The sequence below is a fragment of the Lissotriton vulgaris genome, chromosome 10, assembly GCF_964263255.1.
Source record: "Lissotriton vulgaris chromosome 10, aLisVul1.2, whole genome shotgun sequence".
NCBI classification, from domain to species: domain Eukaryota; kingdom Metazoa; phylum Chordata; class Amphibia; order Caudata; family Salamandridae; genus Lissotriton; species Lissotriton vulgaris.
This window is the reverse complement of record NC_141698.1, coordinates 44,084,900-44,109,521: the sequence shown is the minus strand read 5'-3', so window position 1 is coordinate 44,109,521 and position 24,622 is coordinate 44,084,900. Positions and strand designations below refer to the sequence as shown.

The window sequence follows — 24,622 nt, the reverse complement described above, 5'->3', positions numbered from 1 at the left end:
TTCTTTTGTATAATATGCATATACATAACCCAGCATGCCTGCATTCAAATAACAATCAGGACAAAAGTTTTTTGATCTATATTATGTATTCATTAACCACAAGACAAACAACCAATAATGGTGATAATATTTGTGCAGCAGAGTGGGTTTCAATCTTTCACAGTCTGAACAGCCCCAGGTTTCCACAGCATTAGTAGGCCATTTACATCAACCATGGAGACATATGTAATTGTAACCTGGCCTGTAATGCTATTGCATACCCCTGATCCCGAACCACCCAGTCCAATGAAATTAAGAACCATCCATCCACAACAAGGAAATCAACTCTTAGGGGCCAGTCAGTTGAGATGTGGAAGATGCTTTAATCAGATAGTAAAAGAATAGGAGCATAATATTGCTGGGTCATGAAAGTCACTTGGTGGAAGGCCAAGCCCTGTGGTCAGCCCCCTATAGGCACAGTCAAAGGCCATGAGTGGTGGGGGGTTGACTTTACATATGGTATTAATATATACTTTACGTTTAAAAGAAACGTCGATTTCACTGACAAAACCAAAGGTTAAAGTAAAGTTATAGTTAGTTGTAAGAAAAAGATTTCTTTAAAAAAAAACTTACAAATTCAATAAAAGAACCAAAGGTTAAAGTGACATTATAGTTAAGTGAATATGTCAGTAACGGAAAAAATCACAGAAATTCAGCCGTTATAGATAACTTAGTTATAGTTAGTGTTGGCTGGTTAGTGGCATGAAATAGTGTGTAACTAGTTCAGCTACTTATAATAAGTTGAAGGTGGTGGATACATTGTTAATGAAAGTTATAATATACCTTTAAAATGTTTAAAGTTTGTGTAGTCCAGTGTCACCATTAGAAAGTTGTTATGTAGAGTGTTGTGCAGTACAGTGGACGAGAGGTTTGTAACGTTTATTGACATAGACTAGAGTTTTGGAGATTTTAATCGAGTGGAGTAGAGAAGAGTGTTGCAGCATATCATACAGTGTAGTATAGTGTTGCATAATGTTGTATAATGTAGTGGCATGGTGTTTCATGCAGTGGAGTGAAGTATCTTAGACTAGTTCTGAGGCCAGATGTAAGTGGTCAGAGGACTGGACCACCTTTCAAGAAAAAATTCTTGATTTTTTCAGGAAACCCTCACTCACCCTAGTGGTGACATGCTTCATCATCGGGTCCACTGGGAGAGATCGAATACCTCCCCAGTGTGCTGCGACGCCCGGAGACTGCGGAGCAGGTTTTGTGAGAGTGAAGAGTGAAAAAAAGTTAAGTGTGATTAAAAATGTCTGAGGTTGTCCCAAAAATTCATTTATTAACTGGTCAACCCGACATAATAAAATTAAATTAACTATGTGCAGGGAAAACTAACCAAAAATGATACTGGTGTTTCCCTGTTAGGGGAAGGTCAACATGTTTCTGCCCTTTATGTGTGTGAATTTACAGGGCTTTCATCAGGACCAATATGCGAGTGTTGCCTCAGCAGGTGTGAGCGCGCTAAGGCCCACCCTGCTAAAGGCTGTGAAAGTTAAAAATAGCACTATGTGTAAAAATGGTGCATAAAAAGTAAGCCTGGGCGTAGTTCGCGTAGCCGCACTCCGCGAGCTACGCGAAGATGCACTTGCACTCCGCGAACTACGCATAGCTCCGCGAGCATGCGTAGTAGCTTGCTTGACCCGTTCGAGAGCCATTTTTCGTCTTCGGGAGCGCCGTGGAACTCTGGAACCTGCTCGACACCACATCTCCAGACGTCGCCTTCCTCACGGAAACATGGATGAACGCCTCCTCAGCGCCCGACATCGCCGTCGCCATCCCGGACGGATACAAGATCACCCAGAGAGACCGCGTCAACGAGACAGGAGGAGGCATCGCCATCGTCCACAAGAACACCATCCGCATCACGACCAACTCAGACGACACCCTCACAGCCGCTTAACATCTTCACTTCCAGATACACACCGACCCCAAGACCACACTCAGAGGCACCCTCATCTACAGACCCCCAGGACCTCGCACACAATTCAGCGAAGACATCGCAGACTTCATCAGCCCACACGCCCTCGCCTCCGCTGGCTACATCCTCCTAGGGGACATCAACTTCCACCTGGAGAACAACAACGACAACACCACCACCACCCTGCTGGACAACCTCGCCAACCTGGGACTCATGCAACTGGTGAACACCCCCACCCACTACGCCGGACACACGCTTGACCCAGTCTTCTCCTCCAGCAAGTACATCTCCTTCAGCCACTCCACCGGACTCCACTGGACAGACCACAGCTGCGTCCACTTCAGCTTCAGAAAGACCACGACTCACCACCACCCGCAACAGGTTCCCCGCAGTAACTGGAACAAGATCACCACCGACCAGCTCACCCCTTCACTGAGCCAGAACCCTCCCGCCAGCTCAACAGACCCCAACCAAGCAGCCAACAACCTCACACAGTGGATCACCAATTGCGCTCGCCCAACCAGCCTCGACCACTCGCAGTCCGGCTTCCGCGCCAACCACAGCACCGAGACCGCCCTCATCGCAGCCAATGACGACATCTGAGCCCTGCTCGACAACTGGGAAACAGCGGCCCTCATCCTCCTGGACCTCTCCGCAGCATTCGATACGGTCTGCCACCGCACCCTAGTGCAGCGCCTCAGCAACATCGGAATCCAAGAGAAGGCACTGGAGTGGATCATCTCGTTCCTCACCGGAAGAACCCAGAGAGTCCGCCTCCCCCATACAGATCCAAGGCCACCGAAGTCATATGCGGCGTACCACAAGGATCATCACTCAGCCCCACCCTCTTCAACGTCTACATGAGCCCACTCGCAGCCATCGTACGCCAACACAACCTCAACATCATCTCCTACGCCGACGACACCCAGCTGATCCTCTCCCTCACCAACGACCCAGGAACCGCCAGAACCAACCTACACGTAGGGATGAAAGACGTAGTCGAGTGGATGAGGAACAGCCGCCTGAAACTGAACTCAGACAAGATGGAAGTCCTCATCCTTGGATCATCACCCTCCGCCTGGGACGACTCCTGGTGGCCCCCTGCCCTGGGCAGCGCACCCAAACCAACGGACCACGCACGCAACCTGGGCTTCATCCTGGACTCCTCCCTCTCGATGACCAGACAAGTCAACACCGTCTCATCATCATGCTTCAACATCATACGCATGCTCCGAAAGATCTTCCGATGGCTCGCCACCGAAACCAGGAAGACGGTCACACAGGCACTCGTCACCAGCCGACTGGACTACGGAAACACCCTCTATACCGGAACCACAGCCAAACTCCAGAAAAGACTCTATCACATCCAGAACGCCTCCGCACGACTCATCTTGGACATCCCCCGACAGAGCCACATCTCCGGACACCTGAGGGACCTTAACTGGCTCCCCGTCAGCAAGAGAATCACGTTCCAACTCCTCACCCACGCACACAAGGCCCTCCACGACCTTGGCCCCAGGTACCTCAACAACCGCCTGACCTTCTACACTCCGTGCCACGCATCCAAAGATCCACCATGGGAGGAAGTTCCTTCTCCTACCTGGCAGCCAAGACTTGGAACTCCCTCCCCATCCACCTCCGCCTGACCCAAGACCACCTCTGCTTCAGGAAGCAACTCAAGACATGGCTGTTCGAGCAGTAGCGGTCCCCCTCCCCCAAGCGCCTTGAGACCCTCAGGGTGAGTAGCGCGCTATACAAATATCCTGATTGATTGATTGATTGATTGCCTGCATGCTCGGGATGTGTAGCGCGCAAAGTTACCCATGAGGTTTGTCCAGCCCGCTCGCGTCCCCTTATTTCCGGTCACTACTAACGTGTTCGCGAGTTATTCTGTGCCAGATTGCAGTTTCTGCGTGTTCGGCAACTCGATCTTACCGACAAGCATCCTCGCGCACGCGAACATGCTATTGAGCGCGCGAGAACTACGCTACGCAGCAGTTTGCGGAGTATTCGACAACTTCGCGTTCTCCGCGGAGCGCGGAGTTGCCGAAACTCCGCAAACTCCGCGAACGGAGCGTAGTTCTTCGCCCAGGGTTAATAAAATGTACAAACCAAAAGGCTTGGGGAATTACCTCACCTAGATCCAGCGGGGGACAGCTAGGTGTCGAGTGGGTGCTGAGCGTTGCGGGCGGTGTGCCATTGTCGCTCCCACCCCCCTCCTGAATCTATGGGGCGTGGTTCACTTTATGTACAAACTTCTAGGCTCCTCGCAACAGAGGTAATTCCCCAAGCCTTTTGGTTTGTACTTTTTATGCACCATTTTTACACATAGTGCTATTTTTAACTTTCACAGCCTTTGGCAGGGTGGGCCTTAGCACGCTCACACCTGCTGAGGCAACACTTGCATATTGGTCCTGATGAAAGCCCTGTAAATTCACACACATAAAGGGCAGAAACATGTTGACCTTCCCCTAACAGGGAAACACCAGTATAATTTTTGGTTAGTTTTCCCTGCACATAGTTAATTTAATTTTATTATGTCGTGTTGACCAGTTAATAAATGAATTTTTGGGACAACCTCAGACATTTTTAATCACACTTAACTTTTTTTCACTCTTCACTCTCACAAAACCTGCTCTGCAGTCTCCTGGCGTCGCAGCACACTGGGGAGGTATTCGATCTCTCCCAGTGGACCCGATGATGAAGCATGTCACCACTAGGGTGAGTGAGGGTTTCCTGAAAAAATCAAGCATTTTTTCTTGAAAGGTGGTCCAGTCCTCTGACCACTTACATCTGGCCTCAGAATTTACGTGCTATATTCACTTCTTTAGCGCCATACTGACGGACACTCTTCCATTGTTTATTTACTTACTGACTGGGGACTAAGAGTGCCCTTGAACCCTTTCTCTCCCTTTGTTGACTGGTATCTTAGACTAGAGCAGTGAGTTGTACAGTTGAATCTCATGTCAAACAGTAGGGCAGGATGTAGTAGACTGTCATAGAGTAGAGTAGAGTTTTTATAGTGAAGTAGAGTGCCTTAGAGTGGAGAATCATCAAGTAGAGTGCCGTATAGGACTAAGGCGAGAGTGTTGTGGAGTGAAGTGTTGTGTCATATAGCAAAGTAGCGTATCATAGAGAGAAGTTGAGTGGCGTGTTGTTGAGTGTCATACAGTGTAGTACAGTGTTATAGAGTGGCTTTGCATACAGGAGAGCAGCGTGTCAGACAGTGGAGCGACGTAGAGTGGAGTATAGTACAGTGGTGTAGAGCGGGATAAAGTGTTGTACAGTGGAGTATTGTTGAGTCAAGTACACTTGAGTGGGTAGTGTAGAATGAAGTAAAGTGTCATATATTATAGTGGTGTGGAGTGCAGTAGAGTAGAGTGGCATAGCATACTGTTGAGTAAAGTGTTTTGAATTGGAGTACCGTGTTGTAAAGTAGAGTGTAGTGGGGTGTTGTACAGTATTGGAAAGTGATGTTGACTATAGTAGAGTGACATACATTCTAGTTGATTTTTGTTGAATGGAGTGGTGTACATGACAGTACAGTGTTGTAGAGTGTTGTACAGTGGATTGGCATAAAGCGTTACATATTGCAAGGGCAGTGAGTGGCATAGAGTGGATGGCGTACAGTGGGGTAGTGGAGTAGAGTGGAGTACTGTTTCAGATACAATTGGAGTAAAGTGGTGTGCTGTGGCTTACAAAGAGTTGGGTATCGAGTCATATAGTGGACTTGAGTGTCGTAGAGTAGAGTGGAGTAAAGTGTTGTCCAGTGGTGTATTGTACAGTACAGTGTTGTACAGTGGAATGAGGGGTTTTAAGCAGGAGCAAAGTGTCTGAGAGTGGCAAACGGTATAGTACAGTGTTGTAGGCTGGATTTGCATAGAGTTCTGTATTGTGTGAAACTGTGGAGCTGAGTAGAGTGGATAGTTGCATAGTAGCATGGAGGGAGGTAAAGTCTTGTTCAGTCGAGTAGAGTTTAGTCAAGTGGTGTAACTTAGTGTGGAGTAAAGTACAATAGAGTGTATTAGTGTTGTAGAGGAGAGTGAGATGGAATGGAGTGTAAAGGTGAAGTGTAGGTAGTAAACTTTTATAAGTGTTGTTTAGTGAATTGGAGCGTTCTACACTAGTGTGTACGGCCATAGAGTGGAGTATAGAGTTGGATCATGGAGTCAAACATCATAGAATGCCATGAAGTGTGGTAGAGTCCCATAGAGTGGAGCTATATAGAGCAGAGTGGCATACAATGGAGTGACATAAAGTGGAGTGGCGTACACTGTAGTCGAGTACAGTGGATTTCCGTAAAGTAGAGTAGCATGCAGGAGAATAGCATACAGTGGAATACTGTACAGTGGTGTGTAGAATAGTGGGGTGGCATCGAGTGGAATAGCATAGAGTGGACTGATGTACAGTGGAGTGTTATAAAATGGAGTAGGGCGCAGTGGATTAGCATTGAGTGGGGTGGCTAGGGGTGGGCGTAGTTCGCAAAGTAGCGCTACGCGAAGCTACGCGAAGTGCACTTCGCACTACGCAAACTTCACCTAGCACTAGGCGAGCTGCGTAGTAGCATGTTCGCACTGTGCAAGATGCATTTTCAATGATTGCACAGTGCGAACAAGCATCTGGCACTGTGCAATCATTGAAAACGGCATCTTGCACAGTGCAAGCTGTAGTATTCTGCAGCTCGAGTAGATTTTTACTCTAGCAGCAGCTTTCTCAACGCGAACTGGTAGTTTCTCATTGCGAGCGGTCGCGAGCATGCACGACCATTCGCAATGAGAAACCTGACCTCCCCGCGTTGAGAGTCTCGCCGGGATGTCATTTTGCTTGCTCGCGGTCGCGAACATGACGTTGAAGACCGCAAACAAGCACTGTGCTACGTTCGCACTGTGCTACATGCAGCTCCAGTAGTGCGAAGTTGCGCAAATTCGCAAACTACGCGAGCGTAGCGTAGTGCTTCGCCCATGGTTAGTGGCATACACTGAAGTGGCTTAGTATAGAGTTGAGGACACTGTTATGAATTTGAGCGGGAACATATACATAAGAGTGGAGTGCTGTGTCATACAGTTATGAAATTGTATAAACAAGTAGGAGGACCCCACTCTAACTTGTAGAGGACGGTGGGGAAAGTAATTAGAAAGAAACAGACGTCCGGGTTCGTTGGGCAGTCAGAGCCTTATTAAGGCATAAAAGGAGAGTATTAAATCTCCGACCGTATATATAATTTTACTAAGCTGATCTGGAAGTGGTGGAAATTAAATTAACCCACGACATTGAGACCGAGCAACTTTGCAAATACTCAACAAGCAAAGCACCAAAAGTCCAAATTTCTCAAAAAGGACTCCTCATAGAACCAAGAAGTTCCATCCAGGTGGAAAATAAATCCATTTGGATTAACAAGAATCAGTCCTGATGAAGGTGTACTAGAAAAAGCCGAAACGCCGCGTCGACCCTTTGATTCTGTGACCTTTTTTTAATAACATTGTGATGATCATGTTCATTGTTTAATGCTTTTAATGTGTTTTTATATTTTGCATTGTGTAATAAAACCTATATACTGTTACCAAACAAATGTGGTGATATGTTTTTAGTCAAAAAACGTTTTTAATCAATTAACTTGTTTAAATTTGTCTGTTTTGTTGTAATCAAATGCATAAGATTGGCTTCAGATAACTGAATCAACTTTTTTGGATCCTGTTATTTCCCCGTAATTATTCTACCAAACAACATATATGTATTTTTCCTACCATAAGCAATTATATAAATGTATGCTCTTCGCTTCACAACAAGTGTGTAATTTTTGCCTTCTTCGTGGTAAATATGCCCCCCAAGCATTGGTAATTATCCTAGGTTGTTAAAGGTGATACCCATTAGTCCTATACTAAAATAAGACAACATCCTGACTGTCCAACGAACCCGGACGTCTGTTTCTTTCTAAATACAGTTATGAAAACCACAATAGAGTAGAGGGTTGTACAATAAATTGTATGGCCATAGAGTAAAAAGCAAATTTGGACAGTGGAGTGTACGGGGATATGGTGGAATAGAGTTTAGTTGAGTGGCATAGAGTGTAGTTGTTTTTTGTAGAGTGCAGTTATATAGAGTGGAGTATGGTACACTGGAATATCATAGATTGAAGTAGCGTAGATTGGAGTAGTGTACAGAGGAGTGGCATAGAGTGTAATAGCATACAATGGAGGGGCATAAAGTGTAATACTATATAGTGTAGCAGCGCACAGTTGAGTGGCGTACAGTGATGTGGTTTAATCTGGAGTGGTATATTATGGGGTGGGCTAGAGTGTAGTAGCATACAGGGGAGTGTTGTAAGGTTGATTGGGGCAGCATGGAATACCATACACTAGAGGGTCAAACACTGACGTTTTGCACAGTGTGATAGTGTAGAATGGAATGGCGTACAGTGGAATAGCATAGACTCAATAAATCAGGGAATTGTAAGTGCGCTACTCACCTGTGATGGTCTCAAGGTGTTGGGGGATGCAGCTCTGGTCAGTCGAAGAGCCAGGTCTTGAGGGTCTTCCTTAAGATGTGCAAGGTGGGGCATGCCTGATGTTGATAGGTAGCTCATTCCAGGTCATGGCCATGATGTAGGAGAAGGTTCTTCAGCCCGATCTTGCTCTGCAAATGCGCGGGGGTTCAGTGAGGGCGAGGTCGGCGGATCAGAGGTTCCTCTTGGGTGTGTGGAAGGAGATTCCGTCGTGAGGTATTGGGGTCTGGTGTTGTGGAGGCATTTGTAGGAATGGGTGAGTGTCTTGAAGGTTACTCTTTTCTCAATGGGGAGCAAGTGGAGGTTGCGCAGGTGCTGGGTGATGTGTTCGTGTCGAGGGATGCAGAGGACGAGTCTGGCTGAGGTGTAGCGTATGGTCACGAGTTTGCAGAGATGAGACTTTTTGCTCCTGGCGTAGAGGGTGTTTCCATAGTCCAGTCTGCTGGTTATGAGTGCGTGGGTGACGGTCTGCCTTGATTCATGGGGGATCCATTTGAAGGTCTTTTGGAGGATGCAGATGGTGTTAAAGCAGGTGGAGGTGCTGGTGTTGACCTGTCGGGTCATGGAGAGGGAGGAGAAGATGAGGACTTCTGTCTTCTCTGAGTTGAGCTTCAGGCAGCTGTTGCTGGTTCAGGGTGCTACATCTTACATTCCTTCCTAGAAGTTGAGTCTGGTGGTGATGGGGTCTTTGGTAAGGGAGAGGATGAGCTGTGTGTCATCAGCGTGGGATACTATGCTGAGTCCATGCTGTCTGACGATGGCAGCGAGGGGGGCCATGTAGATATTGAAGAGTGTGGGGCTGAGTGGAGTGCAATGGAGTGGTTTACAGTAGACTAGCATAGAGTGGAATGGCGTAGAGTAGAATAACGTAAAGTGGCTTGGCGTAAAGTGGAGTGGTGTAGACTGGAGTACTGTATAGTGGATTGGGGTAGAGTAAAACAGCATATAGGGGAGTGGCATAGAGTGTAGTGACGCCCAATGGAGTAGTGTAGAATGGAGTGGCGTAGAGTGGAGTGGTGTGCACTGGAGTGGCAAAGACTGAAGTAGCATATAGTGGAATGGCACACAGTGGAATCGCATAGAGTGAAGTGGTGTACTGTTGAGTGGCATAGGAATAGTGTATATGGAGAAGCACACTTTGCTGTTGTGTACAGTATAGTGTTGTAGACTAGATTGATGTACCATGAAATGGGGTGAAGTGTAATGCCATGCAGTGGGATCCAATGGAATAGCCTGGAATGGAGTGGGGTAGAGTGGAGTGGAGTGGCATACACCTGAGTGGCATAGAGTAGAGTAGTATACAGTAGAGCGGCATACAGTGGACTAACATAGAGTGATTTGGCATATTGTGCAAAGACTTAGAGTGAAATAGCATATACTGAAGTAGCGTATAGCGGAGTGGTATACACAGAAGAGGCGTAGAGTGGAGCTACATATATTGTAATAGTGTAGAGTGGACTGGTGTAGAGGGAAGTTGTATACAGTGTAGTAGTTTGGAGTGGAGTGGCATACAACAGAGTGTTGTACAGTGGAGTGGCATAGAGTGCAATAGTGTATAGAAAAGTAGTGTACTATGGAGTGATGTATAATGGAGTGGTGTATACTGAAGTAGCATACAGTGTGATAGCATACAGTGGAGTGGCGTTCAAATTAATAGCACAGAAGGAAGTGGCGTATAGTGGAGTGCCATATACTGGAGTGGCATGGAGTGGAGTGGCATACATTAGAGTGGCATACAGTGGAATAGCATAGAGTGGAGTGGCTTACAGTGGAATGGGGTAGAGTGAAATAGCATATACTGGACTAGCATATACCGGAGTGACATACACTTAAGAGGTGCTGAGTAGAATTGCATATAGTGTGATAGTATACAGTGGCCTGGCATAGACTGGAGATGAGTACAGTGCAATAGCATAGATTGGAGTGGCGTAAAGCAGATTTGTTTTACTGTGAAGTGGCAGAGAGTGTAATAGTGTATAGTGGTGTAGCGTACAGTGGAGTGGCATATAATTGATTGGTGTAGACTAAAGTGGTGTACCTTGGAGTGGGGTCCAACCGAATAGCATAGAATGAAGTGGCATATAGTGGAGTGCCATACACTGGAGTGGCGTAGTATGGAGTAGTGTACTGTGGAGTGGCATGCAGTGGAAGAGTGAACAGTGAAAGGTTGTATAGTGGAGTGACATACAGTGTAATAGAGTAGAGTGGAGTGGCCTACAGTAGAATGGGGTAGAGTGAAATAGCTTATTTTGGAGTAGTGCTCAGAGGAGTAGCTTACATTGATGTTTGTACAGTATAATAGCATAGAGATGGAGTCTTGTACAGTGGAGAGGCATATTGTGGAATGGCGTAGATTGGAACAGCGTAGAGGGGAGTGGCTACAGTGGCATGGCGTACAGATGTATGTGACATTCAGCAGAAATGTAGATTATTGTGTGCAGAGTAATGCCAAAGAGCGAAATGCACTGCATTGCATTTCTCTAGATTTCCAATCAACACAGGGCCACCTGTGGTGCCCTTGCATTCCTTTGTAAATCTGACTGAGTCTGACTGAGACTGAGTATGTCAGAGTGACACAAGGGCCCCATATCCAATAATACAGCAAGGCCTTAGTTATATTTTGGGCCATGTTATACCGTGATACCTTTGCAGTCACAAGCTAGTGTATCATTGGTTAGAGAATAAAAAGGCAGCCATTTTGTTTTTACAACACTTTGCCTGTGTTCAGTGTTAGGGCTGTAGATATAGGTAAGTAGTAGGTCCTTACCTAATATCACTTTATTAATTGATGTAGTAATTCTGAAACTTAACACATGCAGTGTATTTTTTTTGGGGGGGGGGGTCGTCCTTGCTACTTTTAGCATGATTGTGCTACATATGAAGCCCAAAGTGAATGGAAGCCAATCATTGTTATAAAAACTAAGATTATTGTTTTCTTTCTAATGGCCAATTCTGTCCTCCATATAGTAGTTTGCGTAGCTCACTGCAAAGTCACTTTTCCATTTTGGTGCACATGAGTACGTAAAGAAAAGGGCTTTTGTTTGTTTTGTTGGGCACAGTTTTATTTTGTACGCCAGAGAGCATGCAAAGAAAACTTATGTAAATTAAGATGTATTCTCTTTAATATGTATTTGTTTATAGGTATCCATTAGCATGTGACCATAATGGGTCTTTCGGGTGCTCATGTGGTAACTCTAAAACTATATATATGTAGTCTAGTCAAGGGATTCCTTGCGCCTTTTAGTAGGATTGTGCTACTTTTGCAGAAGAAAGTGAATGAAAGGTAATCATTGTAATTGTTCTAAAAATTGAGGGCCTGATTCACAAAGTGCCTCCACAGTTGAATTCTCATTGCAGAAATTCTGCCCTGAGTGCGGAGACCGCCTCACGACTGTGGAGTCTCTACCATAAATATGGATGTCCTTTGTGAATCATTCTGGCCATAAGATTATAATTTTTTCCTAGTTGTTAATTAGACTGTTCTCCAAATAGTAGTCTGTGTGGCTTACTCCTGGGTTGATTCTTCATTTTGCTGCACGTGGGTGCATAAGAAAGATGTTTTTTGTTTGGCATTTTGGGTGCCACTTTTCTTTTGGGAGCCAGAGAGCATGAAAAGAAAACTAATGTAGATTAAGATGTGTTCTATTTGTTCATGTAGCCAACCTGAAACTTTATGTAAGTTGTTTAGTTTTTCTTTTGGGCTTCCATAGTACTTTTAAGAGAACTGTGCTATAAGATACCACAAAGTAGAAAAACCTGATAACTTACAAAATACTTACTCTACTTATCTGCAGTACCCAAAGAAATCATTTGCGTACACTAATATCTAATGCTGCCAATTTTCTGCAAAACACAACTCGCAGTTTTAGTCTATGTAAAATGCATTGGATTTCAAGCCAATTTTGTGAACCTTTTTATTTCTTTGCGGCCCCTTGAGCAAACACTGTAAAACTATCAGTCCACTGACAATAAAAGGGGTACAACAGGTCTTTTTTACGAAGATACGTCAAGCAGGTACAAAATTATTAATCAAAAAATCCCTATTTCTGGTGACCCTAACTGTAACTAAAGAGTGGCTACTGCTGTTGTGGGGATTCTGCTCATGCACAGAACTATGCGCAGGAAACCAGGACCGAGGTGTATTGTGGTGTACCAAAAACCCACCTCAGTGCCCACAACTCCTATCTGACGAGCATCAGTGTTTCATTCATTCTCCGTACTACAGCAAAGCTACCAATGATTAGACAACCCAGAACAAGCGACTTTAGGACTTCTCAGGAATAATGGGAATCAAGAACACTCTTTCATTTTTATCCTCATAAAAGTCCACAACGTGAGTAATCAGAGACACAGTATAGTTTAAAATGTTTATTTCAACTACATGCTCTAAGATGCAAGTAAAAAGATGCATAAAATCAATGCAATCAGGATTGTTACAATTCCATGTAACACAAAGGGAGAAATCATGTTAGAATGACAGTTAAACCAGGATCTGAATGCTAATGGAGAGTCCTTGCTCTTGCAATGAATAAAACTCTGTTGAGTCATCTGCTGTAGAGTGCGCTTTTCATAATTTTGGACACACTTTGGAACATGTAAACGGCTGACCTGCCGTGAAAAGCAGCACCGCCATCAAAGAGTTGGTTTTCGAATTTAACAAGTTGTATTTCGATTGATAATATGGGAAGGATCCTCACAAGCAGTAAATAGTTTAGGATCACTGATGCGAATTTACAGTTAAATAATTATGTGTGTATATGTTCATCAGCACCAGTCATAGTACACCTTAGTATCACTGTTATGCTTGCATTGTTTTTCCGTACATGATAGGCTCATACCTTACCTGAGGGAATCTGCTGAGCCCAAGTATTCTTGCCATAGGAAGAGCTTCTGATGATGGCCCATCTCCGATGAAGCCAACCAGCTTGGGGCTTGAAGGGCGGCTGTAGTTGGGTATTGTTTCTTTGCCCCCCGAGAGCAGCTGCAGGGTCCCCTGAATAGCCCCCAACTCAGAGAAACAAGAGTCATAAATGTGAAATCCCAACGTGGTGTTAGGTAGAAGATCTGGGCTACTATTAATTTCTCTTATGGCAAAGACCATGGCAAGGACACTTTGATAGAATTCTGAATGAATCCTGGACATAACGAAACAACATGAAACCAGAATAAATTTAAATTAAAGCATATCAAATTAGAATCAAATGGCTTTTATATCAATTAAAAGACATATAGGTAGCATAAAGTTAGCAAACCATCTGCTCACACATGTAATTAAATTCACATAAAAGATGTTCGCTTATTATTTTATTGCTCTTTATATTATTTTATTTTTGTTTTACTTCATTTTGTTTAAAGTAATTTCACCTTATTTAGTAGAGACATTTATAACGTTTGTTTTAGACTATTACATTACACACAGAATTGTAAGCTTCAGTGCATATAAGACATATCTGCTGTCATTGCATTTCTAAATTGTTGGAAGGAGAGGGCAGGCTCATTTGCAGTGAGATTTTAGTATATTGTCCTCAAACAGAGTTTGAAAAGTTTTGCCTTCCTGCCTATCCCGGTTGCCTTTTCTGGGCATCTAATGTTGACAGGATTTTGCTCTTTGGGTTGCCAAACTGTACCAAAGTAGAGAGTTCTCTACAAGATAATACCGCAACAGGTACGGAACGGCCCCCCCGGGTACGGTGCGTACAGCCCATGATCGCAGGGGTACGGTGCGTATCCCTGTGATCACGGTGTGTAAGCACCGTACCCCGCGATCTTGGGGTGTACGCACCATAACCCTTGTTCGCTGGGTGTATGGTGTGTACACCCTGCGATCACGGGGTACGGTGCGTACACCCCGTGATCGCAGGGGTACGCACCATCTCCCTGCTATCATGGGGTGTACACAACGTACGGTGTGTAAGGGATTGTGTGCTTTTCTGTACGAATTGCCCTTACCTGACGTGGACTGTATGAATCGCGTCCTCATACCCCGGTCTGGATCGTACTCATCGGGTCGTACGGCATGTGTACGAGTCGTACGGTTCACTGTTTCAGCCATGCAATACGTACGGATCGGGACGATTCGGACCGACTGACGGACTACGGATCGTAATACCCGCCTCGGACGGATGGGTACGCATCGTACGGCGTTGGCTCCGGATGAAAATCGTACTGACGTTTTTTTTTCAGGATCGTAATCGGCCCTATAATGTTGCTTTGAACACTTAGCTGCATCTGAGCATGAGTTTAAGAGAAAAGTGTTGGAACAGACGGAGTAATGTATTTGGATACCTACCATCACTGTAGTATTCTTTATCATCACAAAAAAACAAAAAACAAAAAACAAAAAAAAAGGCTCAGAAAAAAAAAATATTATTCCCACACCAGTCTATGCAACAGTAGGGAAAAAACTTTATGAATCCATCAAATTGCCACAACTTTTCTCTGCAACAAAAAAACACCTTAACCAGGCCATAGGGACATAGGCCCTCACTCAGATCTTAGCTGCCAGGCTGCACCCGCTTACTCTAAATGAACTGCATCCATCCTGGAAGCCGCTTGGATGCTTAATAGAGTGCAGACTATGTAAATATAAAAGTCAATCACTGGTACACTTACTTTTATGCTGCCCGGCTCTGCGGCAGGTCTCCTAATCCATTTTAAGCCTATTTTCCTCCAACAGGGCATTTGCACATCAAACAAAGCTGTATGTCAGCTCTATACCTGGACACTGTTAAAGATATAGACAATTTCGGCAAATTTGTACAACACACATGCTCCCTTTGAATGGCAGGATGGCCGTAGCTGAGAGTGAACAATAGCCAGACGAGGCATACCGTTAAGGGCACTATCCCCCTACACGATTGGCACACCACGACTGGACCCAAAGCCACTGCTGCTCTAAATTATCCCACGCACGGCCAAATAGATACGAGACATGTGGGGATAAGAAGCACTGTCACTTTATTGAAAATCTCCAAATGACAACAGCTAACTGCTCTGTTTTAACTTTGCCACAAGAAACTAGGCCAACAACCAACGCATCATGCACAAAGTTGTGGTTAAAACTTTATAAAGAACTTTTGAACTCAAAATTGATTTTAATATCTGATTGTCTTCTGATTGTCGTCCAGTTTCGAACACCTTTTTGTAATGATTTTAAGTAATTACACAAGCAAAATAAATGTATTCTGTCATTCATTCATTTATTCATTCAGTAGTGAAAGTGGTGGACTTTGGAAGAATAACGTTTACTATTCCCACTCCTGTCTATGTAACAGTAGGGAAAGCATAGGACTCTGATGGGTGACATATACTATTCCCATTCTAGTCTGTGCAATAGTAGGGAAAGTGATAGATATCAGAAAAGAAAAAAATACTTTTCCCACTCCAATGTTTGCAACAGTAAGGAAAGCACTTGATTACAGAAGGGTTACATGTATGATTCCCACTCTAATCTGTGCAACAGTAGTGAAAGGGGTGGACTACAGTGGGGTAAAATGTCCAGGTCCCACTCATATGCAAGAGTAGGGAAATCATTGAAGTTCGGAGAGGTAACATTTAATATTTCCATAGCAGTTTGTGCAAAAGTAGGGAAAGTGTTGGACCCCAGAGGGGAAAACGGTACTATTCCCACTCCAGTCTGTGCAACAGTAGGAAAAGTGTTAGACTCCCAAGGAGTACATTTAGTGCTCCCACTCTAATCTGTGCAACAGTAGGGAAAGAGGTGGACTACAGTGGGGTAAAATATGCAGTTCCAAAACAAATGTGCAAGAGTAGGGAAATCATTGAAGTTCGGAGAGGTAACATTTACTATTTCCATGGCAGTGTGTGCAACAGTAGGGAAGTGTTTGACTCCAGAGGGGAAAACTGTACTATTCCCACTCCAGTCTGTGCAACAGTAGGAAAACCGTTGGACTCCCAAGAAGTACATTTAGTGTTCCCACTCCAGTCCTTACAACAGTAGAGAAAGCACTGGAGTTTACAGGGGTAACATTTACTGTTTCCACTCTAGTCTGATGAACAGTAGGGAAAGTGTTGGCCTCCAGAGGGGTAACATTTACTATTCGCACTCAGTTATGTGCAACAGTAGGGAAAGTGTTGGGCTTTGGATAGGTAACATTTACTATTCACACTTCAATCTGTGCAACAGTAGGGAAAGTGTTGGACTTCAGAGGGGTAACATGTACTATTTCCACCCCAGTCTGTGTAACAGTAGGGAGAGTGTTGGACTCCAGAGTAGTAACATTTTCTGTTCCCACTTACGTCTATTCAACCCTAGGGGAAGCGCTGGACTCCAGGGGGTAACAATTACTATTCCCACACTAGTCTCTGCATCAGTAGGAAAAGCATTGGAATTTGGAGGGGTTAAATGTATCATGCCCAATCCAGTCTGTCCAACAGTAGGGAAAGCTTTGGACTCCAGAGGGGTAACATAATATTCACACTCCAGTCAGGGCCGGCTCTAGGCTCATGGTGGCCCTGGGCAAGGAGCGTAGGTAGGGGGCCCGGAAGAGGTAGTCCGGGCGGGGCGGAGCGCGCTTGCCAGTAAAGAGGGGGTCAGGGTGTTTAGTAGTGGAACAGAGCCGGAGGCCGCCAAATCCCTGCCAGGGGCCACCACACAAATATGTATCCATTATCAGAGGATTAATATATTAAGGATATATATTGGCGTGGTGGCCCCTGGGGTTTGGTGGCCCTGTGCAGGTGCACAGCTTGCACATGCCTAGAGCCGGCCCTGCTCCAGTCTGTGCAACAGTCAGGAAAGCGTTGGATTTCAGAGGGGAACATTTTCCGCATCCACTCCAGTCCCCGCAACAATAGGAAAAGTACTTCACTTCAAACACATATCATATATGAACTGTAACCATACTAATGTGAAAAATATATAAAACTCTTAATAAAAGCTATATGAATGAAAAACTATATATATAAAAAACAATTAACACAATGATTAATCAATTTAAGAATTACCTATCAATGTAAAGAAATTGGCCAATCTTTTATCCCCACAAACCTAGGAGCTCCCACTTATAATATAACTAGAATAAATGCATGTAACACAGTAAAAAAGAAAGGGCCCGATTCACAGAACTAACTGAAGATAAAATCCTAAACTTACTACTTTTGGTATTCACAGTAGTTAGGATTTTGTCTTAAGACAGACTTAAGACAGAGTTAAGTTAGGATTTTGACTTAAGTCTGTCTTAAGTCTGTTTTAAGACAAACTTATGACAAAATCCTAACTTCCGTGAGTACCAAAAGTAGTAAGTTTAGGATTTTGTCTTAAGTTAGTTCTGTGAATCGGGCCCATAATAACTAATTAAATCATAGTTGATACATGAAAAATTAATGTTTAGTTAATTAATCAATTGTGTATTAATTATTAATTATTTAATATGTATATATTTATTTATAATTCATTAATTAACAATTAACTTCCCAGCCTATAACCCTACACACTCTCCAACCTGCACCTAACAAATCACTTAAAATGTGATTATTACAAAATGTACATCATTAAGAATCAATTAAATAATTAATAATAAATTGTTAATCAATTAATACTTAATTAATGTCCCACCCTATGCCCTTACAAACCCCGCGAACTGTACCTAGCAAATAACTATGACTATTACTTAATGTGTATAATTATTAATCAATGGCATAATTAGTAATACATTAATAAATAATGATTATACTTCATTATATTCCCACCCTGCACACCTACAAACCTAGCAACCCACTACGATATTATAAACTACTATTATAATTAAATAAATAAATTAAAACTCACTTAACATCATAAACTATATTCAAAAATATTAACAATTATGCAAAGAATATTAACCAATTTTTTTGAAACTATATTATGAAAACCATATTTGCAACATTGCAGAGAATTTACAAATTATTTTAGTAGAGACTTAGACCAAAAAACCTATTGGAAGGGTGAGGCTTGCTCACTATCCTACTTTGATTGACACCATGTGAGGTTGGCTGGTATAGTGTTCTTTTGGCGGGGATGTGTTTCATTCTCAGTTTAGTCTTGGCCATTGCCTGTCATCCTCAGTAAGTCAGTGCTGGGGCAACCCTAGACCTTTGACCCACTGGGAAATTGTGTGTGCTAGGCTTAATTCCATATTTTCCTACAGCCAAGTCTGTAGTGTGGTATCAGACACCCCGTCTGCATGTTTTCCATGTGGCTCCTCCATCCATCACAGCCACTTTTCTCGTGAAACATATTTCGTTCATAAGGTCCCTCTTGAGACACTCAGGGCTTTAGTTTCCCTTGTTATAGCTAACATCATGATTATTCTGGCTTCTCTAACCACCACCTGAGGTTGCTATGAGTGTGTTGAATGTGACTTGGTCCTTTTAGGAATGAATGTCCCTGGCTCAGTGGGATGGACACCGCATTTCCTTCACTGTACCTCGTGTATGTGAGGGGACATAGTTGTGACTGCTGGTGCTATTCTGTACTTGTTCACTTTTTGCCAGAAAACCTTCACCACTATTTCCTATGTAGTGAAAACTTCTTTAAGGAGTCACTTGCCAATCGGGATACTGGGCTGAAATTGCAACAGTCAGAGCTTTAAAACAGTTTTATGTGATTTCATAGAAAAGTAATTTAATTGAACACCCCCCACTGAGAAATTACTTCACCTGAACCATTTATTGGAAATGGCAGTTCCTTCATTACAAACCAATACATAGAATTTTTTTTTTCGAAAGTGTTTTTTACGTGCCCATTTTTTTTTTAAATTAGCTCTCTCTTCTGGATTGTCTTTAGGTTTGATATAGATCCTTTATTAGACATTATGGTTTCTCAAATTTTTACACTCAAAATAGGATATTTTAGCTTTGTTATAATTACATAATGAATATTAACTATTTCTATATTTTTTAACAATCAATTACATGCATCCATATCTTTAACTATTTTAAGTAATGTAATTAAATGTAACATTATTTCCTATTGATTTTTATTTTACCTCCATTATTTTCTATTGAAAGGTGTTCCAGTACGAGTAAGTTCCATGTATGATGTTGGACTTACCAATTGTTTTTAGTAGTAAGTTGCACTTACAATTTTGTGAATAAGCAAAAAGTTGTAAACTTACTCAAAAGTGTAAATTGCTAAAAAAAATGTATCTTTAACTTAAACTTTTGATTACATGTACACATCTAAGTAAGTGTATTGCTACATTCATTTTTCAATTCAAAATATGGGGGCTAATTACAATGTTAGGGGAAAGCCTCTGACCAGCTGTCGGATGTTTTCTGCCCAACATCATTGGCTTTAGAATGACGGCGGTCGGGTGAAACCTGTGGGAGAATTCCAGCATGGTGCTGGCGGGCTCAAGGAGCTTGTCGGTTAGTCGGGAGTCACCATAATCCCCTAATGATGGCGAAGCTAGGCTCGGCTCCGCTGTCGGGATTAGGATGGCACTTTCTGCCTGCCCTTTCATGGCAATCCACCAGACATGAAAGGCTGCCGGAAAGTGACTTAGGGGTCCCCTAGCAGGACCCCCTTCCCCACCCGCCCTCTGTTATGGAACCTGGGGAAATAAATGGTGCCCCCAAGACATTCATGCACCATGTGGCAGGCATCCTAAGGTGCCTGCCATGCGACCGTCCTATGAGTGGTCGCATCCACATCGTTTGCTCAGAACAACTGAAATATGGTCAGGTGGTTCCAGACTGCTACTGGGTTCCAGACCGCCATGGTGTTGCGCGGTTGCAAGTCTACCTGAGATCGTTATTAGGCCCCAAGATATTAAAATCTTTTGTAAAAGACTAATAAATGTGTTCTTTTTTCTATAGTTTAATATCAAATTATATTTATTCATATGTTTAACATGGGGATTTATTTTAATTTTCTTTCTGTCTTATTTTCTATGCAAAGGTGTTGCATTACCAGTGGTTAGCCATATTGGGTGCGAGACTTACTATTGTTTTTACCTTTTTTTAGAAGTAACTCACTCTAAACAACACGTAAGAGGTGGTATTATCTTGCTCGATAAATAAAGTACCCGTGGAATCATTGTTTTGTCATGTGTAATAAATACCACCTAAACTTGTAATCAGTCTGGAGGTAAGGTTTTATAATTAAGGCAATTTTTTATTTAGAATTTCCCATGGTAGGACAGCATAAACTATGCACAGACAGGTCATGGTGGCTGTTCATTATTTTACTGACAATGTACATGCCTTGTGGTAATTACCTTATGTGTATGGTTGCCTTTGCTCTGAAACTCACCTAGCTAAGTGATACCATGTTGTGCCAGTTCTGACAGAGCCTCTGCCACATGGAATGTTTGGACAAAATATTGTGAGGCAGAAATATCATTTAAAAGAATGATACTCTTTAAAACAATATTACTTAGCTAGTTTTTAATCCAGTGGCACAGTGAGCAAGGGACCCTCGTCTGGGCATACCCATCCCACTTAGGGTGAAAAGTGCAGCAGCAACAAATGATGGACCGAAAGCAGAATGAATCAAACATTCACCCCTAGTCAAGACATCTGGGTTAAATCGTGCAGCCCCACTACGCGCCGCCCACCTCCCTCTCCTACACGACTAATTTAATTTAAAATAGTGTAAAAGTAAATTAAAAGCACTTACCTGCTGATATGTGGCGTCCCCAGGCTCCCTCTTCTGCTTTGCGCCGACTTCTTCCAGAAAAATGCGCATGCGCGGGCGCCGGCGCATGCGCATTTCTTGCGAGAAATGCGCATGAGCGGGCGCCCGTGCATGCGCATTTTGCTGGAAGAAGTTGGCGCAAAGCAGAAGAGGGAGCCCCGGGACGCTGCATATCAGGTAAGTGCCTTTAATTTACTTTTACACTATTTTAAATTAAAATAGGCATTTAGAAGAGGGCAGGAGGGAGGCGGGTGGCGGACAACTTCGCTCCGTACACGTAGTGTGCGTAGTGTTGCCTACTACGCCTACTTTGCGAATCGCGAAGTAGGCAACACTACGTACACTCCGTGGATGGAGCAAAGCACTGCGCCCAGGGTTAGTTAAATCCATTGGTCTTTTGCTCACTACAGCATCCCAGTTCTTTTTGCATTTGTCATTCTAAGTGGGAAGTGTATGCCCTGACGTGGGTCCAGTGCTCGGTATGCCACAAGATTCAAGCTAGCCTTGCTGATATGGGTTGTTACCCTAAAATCGTTACTTGGATTCTTCTTTCTAGTCCGGGTGGATTTCACCCATATCGCTTGACTGGGGCTGAATGTTTGATTCAACCAGCATTCCATCCTTCAATTTTTGGCCACTGCACTTTTCGCCCTAAGTGAGATAGGTCTGACAAAAAGAGGGTCCCTTACTCGCTGTGCCACAGGATTAAATCCAGCCTGAGGAATAGGGTCAGGACTGATTTGTGTATGGCTGGATCCAAACTGGGGTGGTGTAGTGAGCAAAATAATAATAGATTATATATACAAATATGTAAATCATAAAACAAGACCGTTTTATGTGAAAATGCTCACAGTATGCAGAGTAATGTGTTGTGCCTGTGATTCACATGCCCCAAATTTTAGGGACCATTGTCATGGTTATAGATTTTGCTAACATTATCTAGTATAAAATCAAAATTGTAAATGCGCAATCTTCTTCAGAAGCTGAAGTGGCAACCAGGTTGTTCTGTATCTGCAGGGTCAAAGGGAAATGGGTTTGTTGCTTTGTTGGCACAGACTGCTCTAGCATGGCACCACTCGCCCACGTCGCCCGACTGCACGATCTTAACATCATCTCATACGCCAACGATACCCAGCTGATCCTCTCCCTCACCAAGGACCCCCACATCTCCAAAACTAACCTCCACGAAGGAGTGAAGGCCATCGCTGAATGGATGAGGAACAGCCGACTGAAACTGAACTCAGACAAGACGGAGGTCCTCATCCTCGGATCCACCCCTTCGGCCTGGAACGACTCCTTGTGGCCGACCGCATTGGGAACAGCTCCAACACCCACCGACCATGCACTCAACCTAGGGGTCATCCTTGACTCCACCCTCTCCATGACCAAGCAGGTCAACGCCATCACTTTCTCCTGCTTCAACACCCGCTGCATGATCCGCAAGATCTACACGCGGATCCCCACTGAGACAAGAAGAACAATCACCCAGGCCTCGTCAGCAGCAGGTTGGACTACGGAAACACCCTCTACGCAGTAGCCCCGGCCAAACTCCTGAAACGGCTACAACGCATCCAGAAGGCCGCTGCACTCCTGATCCTCGACATCCCTTGTCGCAGCCACATCACACCTCACCTGAGAGACCTGAACTGGCTCCCCGTCAACAAGAGGATAACCTTCAAGCTCCTCACCCACGCACATAAGGCACTCCACAACACTGACTCAGATTCTACACCCCCACCCGCTAGCTCTGCTCCGCTGACCTTGCCCTGGCAACAGTCCCCCGCACCTGAAGAGCGGCCTCCGGCAGCAGATCGTTCTCTCACCTCGCTGCCAAGACCCGGAACACCCTCCCCATCCACCTACGGCAGACCCAGGACCTGCTGTCCTTCAGAAGACTCCTCAAGACCTGGCTCTTTTAGCAGTAACAGCATCCCCCACCTCCCAGCGCCTTGAGACCCTCAAGGGTAAGTAGTGCGCTTTACAAATGCCATGATTGATTGAGTGATTAGCACACACCTATTGCCCATTTCCCTAGATGTGTATGAGTCTTCCATCAACTTGCTTTTGTCAGACAGTCAGCTTTAGTCCTATACATTCACTGAGGGAATACCTCTCTAGTGATTATTTATCCCACTCTCACAACAATTCTGCACTCGCAGCCCAAGGGATTACTTCCTGGAGCTCAGCTGTAAATTTCCTAGTGGCAATTGTTGCTCCATACAATGCCATGACGAGTACTCACATCCAGTCAGTCAAAGGTCACCCGCTTTTCAACCGCTAATGGAATGCTTCCACCGACATAGCTGGTTTCTACATGAGTACAACAAGATCAAAAGTTGCTCTCCCTAATTAAAGAGACAAACGTTGATAGCTAATCAAGCTATTTCAATGATGACACATGCCATAACATTCTGAATTTTTTTTACAATTTTGTGAATAACTTTACTATTAATATTTTTGCTGCTTATTCAAAAAGTGAAGACTTGGATATTCAGTGATTAATGTAGAAAAATAAGTTCCAGTACCTAAAGCTCACTTCAGAAGCCCATGGCCGGCACCAGTGCATTAAGTACCAAGGCTATGTAGCCTGGAATCTACCTCATGCTTCTTTAATCCTCTACCAGACACTCCCTGCCACTTTATCTCACTCTTACAGGTTTCTGCTTTCTCCCTTTGTGACTTTTTTTACTTTGTCTTTCTTTCCTCATAGTGCATTTAGATAAGTACTAGTCTCCAGAAATGCGTTTCAGTAGGTCCTCCCAGTTACCACCAGCTCAAACTAAGCACTACCTTGCTTGGGAACATGTGCTATGGATTCAAGCTCTCCACTTAAAAACAATAAAGTTAGTCTCAGGGTGGGTACATCAATAAGCATTCAAGAATAGCATGGCCCCATTCTTTTGTTCATGGCAAAGCAGTGCAGTGCACTCTTTGAATTCAGGGCAATATGTAAAGCATTTCATACGCACATTACCCGATAATAACTCAATGCCATAGGAATAAATTTCAACCAAATTATGCCAAGTAACCGCTACAACACATAAACGCTATACATGGATTCAATTTATTAACGCAGAAAGAATTAAGGTAATAAAGGCAATCTAAATACCTTACACAGTGCCTGGGAGAAGGGGGCTCTGTGAACAAAGACTTGAGGGAAGGGTAAACTGTTTCTTCATGAACAGATGCCAGAATGCCAAATAAGACATCCCCTTCCTTGGAATACATCTCCACGTTCGGTAGTGAGAGTTCACAATTGTGTGGTCGGCCATCAGATGCAGCAGTGGAAGCAGTTGCGCACAAGACCATTACAATTATCATGCATTTTATATGCATTTCCATGTTTGGAACTTCTTGGGAACCACACTGGGCCTTTTAGCTAGAGATGATCTTCAAGCTAGAAAAACAAAAAGGTCGTCAGTGTGTGAGGGTAAGATAGTTGCTAAGGTCTAAGAACATGCTCCTGGCTATCATAACCTATTGGTTACTGTTCTCAAACTTGACATAAAAGACATCACTCAGT

The 24,622-nt window shown here is 43.8% G+C and overlaps 1 protein-coding gene across 1 annotated transcript in view; it reads right to left on the bottom strand.

The window, feature by feature from the left end:
- Positions 1-24,408, bottom strand: part of LOC147684525 (extracellular calcium-sensing receptor-like) — a 50,715-nt gene extending 26,307 nt beyond the window's left edge. Inside the window, exons 1-2 of the mRNA XM_086939686.1 lie at positions 24,209-24,408; positions 13,303-13,594 (exon numbers count right to left, since the gene is read on the bottom strand). Coding sequence (XP_086795812.1) covers positions 13,303-13,594; positions 24,209-24,408 — 492 coding nt within the window. The remainder of the gene's footprint in view (positions 1-13,302; positions 13,595-24,208) is intronic.
- Between the last annotated feature and the right edge of the window lie 214 nt (positions 24,409-24,622).